Source organism: Oxyura jamaicensis, chromosome 19 (assembly GCF_011077185.1).
Source record: "Oxyura jamaicensis isolate SHBP4307 breed ruddy duck chromosome 19, BPBGC_Ojam_1.0, whole genome shotgun sequence".
Taxonomy (NCBI): domain Eukaryota; kingdom Metazoa; phylum Chordata; class Aves; order Anseriformes; family Anatidae; genus Oxyura; species Oxyura jamaicensis.
The window spans coordinates 4,894,199-4,902,396 of NC_048911.1; the positions used below are offsets into that span (position 1 = coordinate 4,894,199).

Below are 8,198 nucleotides of genomic sequence, written 5' to 3' on the forward strand. Positions count from 1 at the left end.
CAGGAGACAAAGGCAGAACTTCCCCATTTCAGGAGCTCCCCTGTTCCCTAAGTGTCTTTGCAGACCCTGGCAGGCACCGGACCCGCACCCGCTGGCTGGGCCGTCTGGCAGGACCCCGCTTCCCACTCACCCCCAACCCCGCGACCTGACTTTGCCTGGCACCAGTTCCGAGGCGCCGGTGCTGTTACAGGACCACGACAGCCCCTCCGTGCTGCCTCCGTGACTCCTTCCATGGCCACCACGAAATAAAAACCCACAGAAAAACGCTCCTGGGCTCTCCCTGCGCTCTGTGCTAAGAATTTATCACCGTGTACCTCGGGGGAGGGAGGGGTTAGAGCCCCCCCGGTGCTCCCCCCCCCCACATTCCCTGCCCTTCCCCATCCTCCCCCAGCCCCTGACATCGCTGGGGGGGAGGGGGGGGGCTCCGCTTCCCGGCCCCCGCCCGTTACTCCCGGGACACCCGTTGAGAACCCAAACACCCAAACACGAGGACCGAGACCCCTCGGAGCCCAGGGGGCGGCTCAGCGGAGGCCGAGCCCCGGCAGCCGCCGGTAGCGGGCGCAGCCCCGCCGCTGCCTCCCCCCGGTCCCCCCCCCGGTCCCGGTCCCGCCTCTCCCGGCTCGGGGCGTGCCCGGAAGACAGCGGCAGCGCCGGGCCCGGTGCCTGGCGGCCTCCAGCCTCGGTGTCTGTCCTCCTCTGTCCCTTTGCCTGCCGGCCTCCAGCCTCGGTGGCTCAGCCATGGCCGGCGGCGCCTCGGCCGCCGACTGCCTGCGGGAGTGGGAAGAGCTGCAGGACGGCTACCAGCGCATCCAGGTACCGGCGGGCTCCGAGCCGAGCCTCCTCCCTCCCCGCAGCCTCCGAGGGCGAGGCTCCGGGGCTCCCCGCGGCCCCCCCCCTTTTGCCCTAAGGGCTCGGGAATCCGCCCTCCTCAGCACCCCCGGGTGGCTCCGTGCCGGGCGGTGCCGGCTCCGTTCCCGTCTGCTCCGCGAAGCCTCCCGGGGAGAGGCTGAGGGCTGCCTCCGGGAGAGGTTGGGCAGGGGGAGGCAAGGGCTGGCACCTCCTGCTCGGCCCCCGGCCGGCCCCAGCGGCCCCAGTTCCCTTTTCCCCTCCTTCCCTCCAGCTGTTGCAGGCGCGCTGCGGCTGTGCCCAAGATCTGGGGCAAGGGAGGCTTTGAGAAACCTGCTCTTGCTCCATAGGGGCTGTGGGGATGGAGCAGCCCGGTGCCAGCCCTGGGGAAGTGACAGCTCTGTCCTGCGGCCCCGAGCCCCCCGCCCCAGCACGGCTCTCCGTCAGACCCCCTCAGAGCGCGGTGGTCCCGGTGAGGTGCGGAGCAGCAGGACCCAGGCCGGCACCTCTTTAGGTGTCACACATGGCACTGGGTCCTGGCTAACTGAGAGCAGCAGGAGCAGGGAAGGGTGTTTGTGGAGCACCAACGTCCTGCCGGGACATAAATCACTGCTGGGGGAGTGGGGAGCATCTGGGATCTGTTCCCCCCTGCTGCGGCCACGCTGCTCGTCCCGGGCGGGAGACTGAGGAGTTTCCCTCCTCTGCTTCACCTTTCCCTGCTGGGAACGGCTTTGACAGCTGCTGATAAAGTGCTCGATAAGAACCGCAGAGCCTGAAACGTGTCTACACCAAGGTCTAGTCCAAGGGTTGTCACGAGCAGCATTTAATTCTTTGGAGGTGGTGGCGCCGGGGCTGCCCGCGGGCGAGTTAAGGTTGTTTTTCAGCTGCCTGGGACAAGGAGCATTGACACAGCGCGGTCTCTCCTTTCCCATCTAAATATAGCAGAAGAATGGCATCCAGCGTTACCCAGGTGCCGCTGGGTTACGGCGGCACGTGGGGCCGTGCGGCCAGCCCCGCTGCAAGCCCTCCTGGCGCAGGGGCTCCCTCCAGCATCCCAGGGCAGGACCGGGGGCCTGAACCACGGGCACCCGGGGTGACAGCAGCAGCAAAGCCACCCCTGTGTCTCCCCCCCCCCCCCCCCGCAGCAGCGTTTGAGTCGCAGCCCCTTGGCTGTAGGCAGGGGGTTCTGCTAAAATACCTCCTGAGCCTTCGGCGCTGATTCCTCGTTGGGCCGGGGGAGCAGGGGGCAGGTGGGCAGAGCCTGCCTGGTTTCTCTGGGGTCTTCCTGGGGTGCCAGCTGAGCAGGACAGGCGGGCACCAGGTGCCCTGTGCTCGAGCAGGTATCTGGAGCGTGCTGCTCTCTCTCGTGCCCAGGATAATCACAAGCTGTACAAGCAGAAACTCGAGGAGCTAACCAAGCTGCAGGACGGGATCTCCAGCTCCATCGCACGGCAGAAGAAGCGGCTGAAGGAGCTGTCCTTGTCCCTCAAAAAGTAAGCCGGTGTGATACGACGGCCGGGGTGGAACAGGAGGAGAGAGCCACGAGGATGGGGCTAGCACACACTCTCCCAGCTCTCCCCGGTGCAAGCGTTAAAAAGGGCTGTTGAGGTCTGGCTGTACCCAGGCAGGTTCTCCTCGGTTTCCCTTCCCCAGTTGTGCCTTGGCTGCAGCCGGGAGCTTGAGCTGCCCGCCTGGTGGTGGGAAGAGCTGGGAAGAGCTGCTGCCCCCTCCCTTTCACCCCTGCTCCCTTCCCTCCTGCCCCACAGGAGCTCTCCCTGCAGCTGGAGGTGCACACTCCCCTCCTGTTTGTCCTTCCCGTCCTTGGGGTGTCCTTGGCCGAGACACCCCCTCGCATCGCGCCAGCCCGTGCTGGGCTGTGACCGAGGCTACCCTGATGCCAGCGCCTGTGTTTCCTCCCCAGATGCAAGGCCCACGTGAGTCCCGATCAGCAGGAGTCCATCCAGGAGACCCAGAGCCTAATCAAAGAGAGGCAGAACGTCTTCTTTGAGATGGAGGCCTATCTGCCAAAGAAGAACGGGTAAGAGGCGCCTCGCGGTCCCTTTGCCGGAGGGACTCGGGACAGCCGGGGTCTGCGGGTGCCAGGGTCCTCCCACGGCCGATCCTCTCCCTGCCAGAGGAGCTCCTGGGGAGGCAGAGGGCTGGAAGGCGGCTGGTGCCCTTGGAAGCTGTCCCCAGGGCCAGATCCTTCACCTCCACCCCTGGACGAAACCTTAGTGCCCTTCTAGGGAGGACAAAATCCTTCGATGTGCAGCACAAGCCCCCAGCAGCTGTAACACCACAAGGCACGACCCTGCTGTCACCCTGCCCTTGCTCGCTGCCACAGCTGCCTCCCTGCCCCAGGACGCCTGGGTCTGAGCCAGCCCCGGCCTCCCCGGGCCTCGCCACCACCTTCCCCTGCCCTTGAGCCCCTGGCCAGCGCCCCGCTGTGCCCTGACGGAGGGGGCGGCTCTGGCCTTGGCCACCCCCCTGCCACCCTCGGGGCGGGATGCCAGCACCACGCACGCCTCCTGGCAGCAGCCCGGTGGAAAACATCCGTGCGCCCCTTCCCCGGCGTCACCGCGCACGGGACAGGGTCGGGGAGGTGACGGCCATGCCACGGGACGGCCGGGCAGGCGGCCAGCCTTGGGCAGGCGCCCACCGCACGCCTCTGCTCTCTCGCCAGGTTGTACCTGAGTCTGGTGCTCGGGAATGTGAACGTCACGCTGCTCAGCAAGCAGGCTAAGTACGGCCCGTGTTCCGTGGTGGGTGTGTGCCCCGGGGGGGGGTTTGGGAGCCCCTCGTCACAAGGAAGCAATAAATCTTCCCCCGGGCACGTGGCTGCCTTGACCCACCTCGTGCAGATTCCGTCCCTGCTCTGTTCCTCCCTTCCCAGAACCAGCCCTGGGGCCCTGCTTAGCTCCCGGGGCTGGGCTGGGACAGACCGTTCGGATCTGCCACCAGCGCTGTGCCTGAGTTTCCCCCACGTCAGGGACTTCCAGGAGGGACAGAGTCATGGCGAGCCCCCTCCTCTTCCCCTGGGGAGACGCCGGGCTTGCCCCTTAGCCCCCACGTGCAGGGAGGTGCTGAGCAGAGAGCCCCGACCCCATCCAGCTCCATCAGCTCCCCGAGAAATGCTGAACAGACACCGATCTGCTCAGCTCCCCCGGGAGCTCCCCCTGCTCACCAGCGTGAACGCAGCGTGGTTTGCTGCTCAGGGGACAGGGATTTTCCTTCGCACCTCCGAGAGGCCTCCAGCAGAGCAGCATTTTTGCCCGGCCAGGCAGGACGGGGGGACGCAGGCTGGCAGCAGCCACCTTGCTCCAAGCTTGTGCTTCCCCGCAGGTTTGCCTACAAAGATGAGTACGAGAAGTTCAAGCTCTACCTCACCATCATCTTGCTCATCGTGTCCTTCTCCTGTCGGTTCCTCCTCAACTCCAGGTGAGCCTGGGCTGGGTGCTGTCCGTCGGGTGCTGGGTGTGGGTGGGCGTCCTGCAGCCGCCGCTGCTCGGTCCCCGAGCCCCGCTGCTGCCCTTTCAGCCCCGCTTTGCTTCACCCCAGGGTGACAGACGCCGTCTTCAACTTCCTCCTGGTGTGGTACTACTGCACCCTCACCATCCGGGAGAGCATCCTGATCAACAACGGATCCAAGTGAGTCCCTCGGGGCTCGGGGAGGGCAGCTGGGAGGGGGGCGTGCAGGCACCTGGTCCCCCCCCCCGTGGGGCCACAGCGCAGCTCCGCGCTTCCCAAGGGAGCAGCTGATGCCTCCTACTCAGGGCGTGTAGCACACCCCGGTAATTAGCCACACGAGCTGGCTTTAGGAGGCAGCTGCTGGTGTGGGAGGGATGAACTCACCGTGTGGAGGTGGCAGAGAAGCCGGAGCCGCCCCCAAGTGCCACCTGGACTGAAGGCGCAGGGTCCCTGCTCCACACGCGGCCGTCTCGTGGCCATCCCTGCTCGCCTTGCCCTGGGAGCAGGAGGGTGACTGGCATGTGGCTGGCTCTGCTTTTCCGGGCTGTGCTTGGATCTTGACCCCTCTCCTGTGTCTGCCTTCCAGAATCAAGGGCTGGTGGGTTTTCCACCACTACGTCTCCACGTTCCTGTCGGGCGTCATGCTGACTTGGTAAGCCTGCATCCCCTCGGCTCCTGGGGGTAGGGACCTGCCTGGTGACGGGGCCTTTGCCCTACGTGCCCTAGCCCGAAGCTGTATTCCTGCTCCACGGACGTTGTGATCTAATGGGCAGCTCCACGCGGCCCTCACTGGGCCCAAGCGCTCCAACGAGCAGCAGCCACCAGCACCTAGCAGGGCAGGCAGCACCGCTCGGGGCTCTGGGTTGCAAAACGCGACCCCAAAGTGTTGCAATCCTTGTCCAAGGGCTGCCACGGTGTTTTCCTGACCCCTGCGCCAGCAGCCTCCCCAGTGCTGGCTCCCCACGCTGGATGCTGTCTCTCGGACCTGCTGCAAACACTGGTCAACAAGACACTAACCCGGGGGAGCTGCGCTGGGGTACCCGAGCTGGGGAGCCCTCTGTTTTGGCAGCAGTGGTGCCGTTACCCCAGCCATGGGGCAGGCAGGGCTGAAGGTGTCTCCTTGCAGCCCCGCACGCCCCAGCCAGCATCCTCTCTCCCCAGGCCGGACGGGCTCATGTACCAGATGTTCAGGAACCAGTTCCTCTCCTTCTCCATGTACCAGAGTAAGTGCTGCCGTGCCTGCTGGGTTGTTGTCACGTGGAGAACTGGCTGCGGTTGCTCACAGCTCTCAGCTCCCCCGGGGTTTTCCCTTGCCTTTTCTCCTGCCTCCCCAGGGCGAGGAGGGTCTCAGAGCGGGGACAATGCTGGGGCTGAGCGCCGCAGGCCGGTGCCTCCTGCCCTCATCTGCCCTCATCCTTGCAGGCTTTGTGCAGTTCCTCCAGTACTACTACCAGAGCGGGTGCTTGTACCGGCTCCGAGCGCTGGGCGAGAGGCACAACATGGATCTCACCGTGGGTAAGCCAGGATTTCCCTTACTGCTTGTCCCAGACCTGCTGTCACCGCTGCTCCCGGGCCCGTGATTTCTGGCAGCCTCCCTCCCAGTCCGACTGGTGCTAGGCTAAGTGGGAGCTGTGGTTCCTGTTAGAAGCAATCTAGACAGCGGCCTCTGCAGCCCCGGGAGCTCGCTGCGAGGGTAGTCCCACGAGAGGAGCTTCCTCCAGAGGCCCCGCTACACCCCAGGGCTAGGAAACCCTGCCCGAGTCCTCCCTGCACGCACAAGTGCCCTTGGGGAGGCCGCATGAGCCTTCGGAACCTCAGCCAGGCACGAGGTGGCCGCTGAAGCTCCCTGCCCCTGACCTTGGCTCCACCCGGCCCCTAACGAGCGCGTTCTCAGCAAACCTTCATCCTCTGCAGAGGGCTTCCAGTCCTGGATGTGGAGGGGCCTCACGTTCCTGCTCCCCTTCCTCTTCTTTGGGCAGGTGAGTGCACACCGATCCTCGCGGGGACCTGCAGGAGGCCGGAGCCTCGGGGGGGACCGAGTCGTAGCGCGATCCCGCTGTGCCCTACAGAGGCCAGAGGCCTTTCCTTTTCCCCCCGAAGCGCCACCTCCACAGCCTGGCTAGCAAGGTGGGGAAGCTGTGCCAAGTGCTCGAGTGATGTGCAAAGTACAGCAGAGGGGCTGGCTCTGCCAACCCTCACAAACCCTTCCGAACATCAGCTCTCGAGCTGCTGCCCGAGGTCCAATTCCTCCTTAAATCGGTCAGGCCGAAAGCAGGAGGCTGGGGGGAGGCTTGCTCCGGAAGGTGGCAAGGAAGGGGGAAATGTCCCAGCTGGGTCCCCTGGGGGGTGAGTGCTGCGGTCCCAGCGCTGTGCCAGGGCAGGCCGGCCTCATGCAAGGCTTGTGCCCAGAGGAAATCGTCAGGATAGGGCTGAGCCTTTGAAAAGCCCTAAGCCTCCCATCTCCGCAGTTCTGGCAGCTGTACAACGCCGTCACGCTCTTCCGGATGATCCAGCACCCGGAGTGCAAGGAGTGGCAGGTAAGGGGGGCTCCAGGCAGCTGCCCGGGGAGGGGGCGTCTGGGCCAGGCACGTCCCTCCGCTGACCCGCGCCTCCCGCAGGTCCTCATGTGCGGCCTCCCCTTCTTCATCCTCTTCCTGGGGAACTTCTTCACCACCCTCCGCGTTGTCCACCAGAAGTTTCAGAACCAGAACAAAGACACCAAGCGGGACTGAAGAGGGGCGCTGTGGGGGCCAGGACTGTTTCTCCCCACCGGCTCCGTCCTCCGTTCCCGTCTCCTTGCCTCGATGCCGTCCAGGTGCGGGTCTCTCTCCCCGTTCCGTGGGAGCCCGGATGCGGGACAGAGCTCGGGGGCTGCTCGTGAATAGAAGCGTTGGCTGCGGTGCTGGATCTGTGCCCGTGTCACTCACCCGGCAGCAGGAGCACCCTGCACCTCTGTCCTGCCTGCCTTCCTCCCCTGGGAGGAGCAGGGGGGCTCGGGACAGCGGCTCCCCTCCTCTCTGCCCTGAAGACATTTGCCGGGATGGTTCTGGGGTGGAGCCCGACTCCTCCTTGCCCTTCTGCGGGCAGGGAGCAGCTTGGGGCACTCAGTTTCATCAGCACCCTTGGGACAAGGTGTGAGGCTGACGGGTGCCTGGTGCTGGAGGCTCGCCCTGGCCCCAGCCCTGCAGCCGGGGCAGCTCCTGGTGCTGAAGGCAGAGGCCAGCAGGGAGCAGTCGCTGCCCGGGAGCCCCGTGGGCTTTCAGGGGAGGCTGGGGCCATGCTGGGCTGCCCCTGGTTCCTCCTCACTGCAGAGGGTGCTGAGCTGGGGCAGGGGAGGGGAGGGAGCACTGTGAGCCTGCCCCAGGCTTTACTCCGGCGCTGTGCAAACAGCACCCTGGGCTTGCATCTCTGGAGGATGCACGTGCAAAAATAATAAAGGGACGGCGCTTCCTTGGTTTGCTGGGGTCGTGGCACAGTTTGCAGGCTCTGCTCTGCGCTTAGGGCCAGGCTGGCTGTTGGCTGTGGAAGGAGGGTGGTGGGGAGGGAAGAAAACCATCCCCAGCCTGGGGTGCAGCGCCTCCCAGCTGGGTGTGCTGGGGCTGGGAGGGCTGAGCAGGGCTGGGAGCTGCCAGCTCCCTCCCACAGCCCGCCAGCACCCACAGCCCTGTGCCAACGGCTGCGGCCGCAGAACAAGCGGAGCAGGGACACCTCAGGCAGGATTCAGTGTCCCTGAAGCCCGGCACTGCTGCAGGGAACTCCTGAAACGTAGGAAACCAAAGAGCATTTCTAGTGCAGCTGTGTCTGCGCCGAGCCGCCTGCCCGCTGCGCACCACTGCTGGCCTCACCTCCCCACCGGGGCTTGGTGGGAGCTGCCCCAAGCCTCC

General features: G+C 65.7%; 1 protein-coding gene across 3 annotated transcripts; it reads left to right on the top strand.

Moving 5' to 3' along the window:
• Positions 1–603: 603 nt before the first annotated feature.
• On the top strand, positions 604–7,789 carry TMEM120A (transmembrane protein 120A). Of its 3 annotated transcripts, XM_035343200.1 has the most exons (12): positions 610–813; positions 2,221–2,339; positions 2,768–2,884; positions 3,530–3,589; positions 4,189–4,284; positions 4,405–4,494; positions 4,901–4,966; positions 5,476–5,537; positions 5,737–5,829; positions 6,229–6,293; positions 6,783–6,851; positions 6,933–7,789. In XM_035343200.1, exons 1-12 carry the CDS (start codon positions 739–741, stop codon positions 7,044–7,046), a joined length of 1,026 nt encoding a protein of 341 aa, XP_035199091.1. In that variant the 5' UTR covers positions 610–738; the 3' UTR covers positions 7,047–7,789. The 3 variants fall into 3 exon arrangements, with proteins under 3 accessions (XP_035199092.1, XP_035199093.1, XP_035199091.1); XM_035343201.1 differs by lacking the exons at positions 6,783–6,851; positions 6,933–7,789 and adding an exon at positions 6,393–6,465 and having other exon boundaries at positions 604–813; positions 6,229–6,359; XM_035343202.1 differs by lacking the exons at positions 6,783–6,851; positions 6,933–7,789 and adding an exon at positions 6,742–6,753 and having other exon boundaries at positions 605–813; positions 6,229–6,353.
• Positions 7,790–8,198: the final 409 nt, after the last annotated feature.

Coding starts and splice junctions, on each gene's coding strand:
- TMEM120A (XM_035343200.1), top strand. CDS start 739: ATGGCCGGCGGCGCCTCGGCCGCCGACTGCCTGCGGGAGTGGGAAGAG. Junction 2,885..3,529: donor TATCTGCCAAAGAAGAACGG/GTAAGAGGCGCC, acceptor CTCTCTCGCCAG/GTTGTACCTGAGTCTGGTGC. Junction 6,294..6,782: donor CCTTCCTCTTCTTTGGGCAG/GTGAGTGCACAC, acceptor CCATCTCCGCAG/TTCTGGCAGCTGTACAACGC.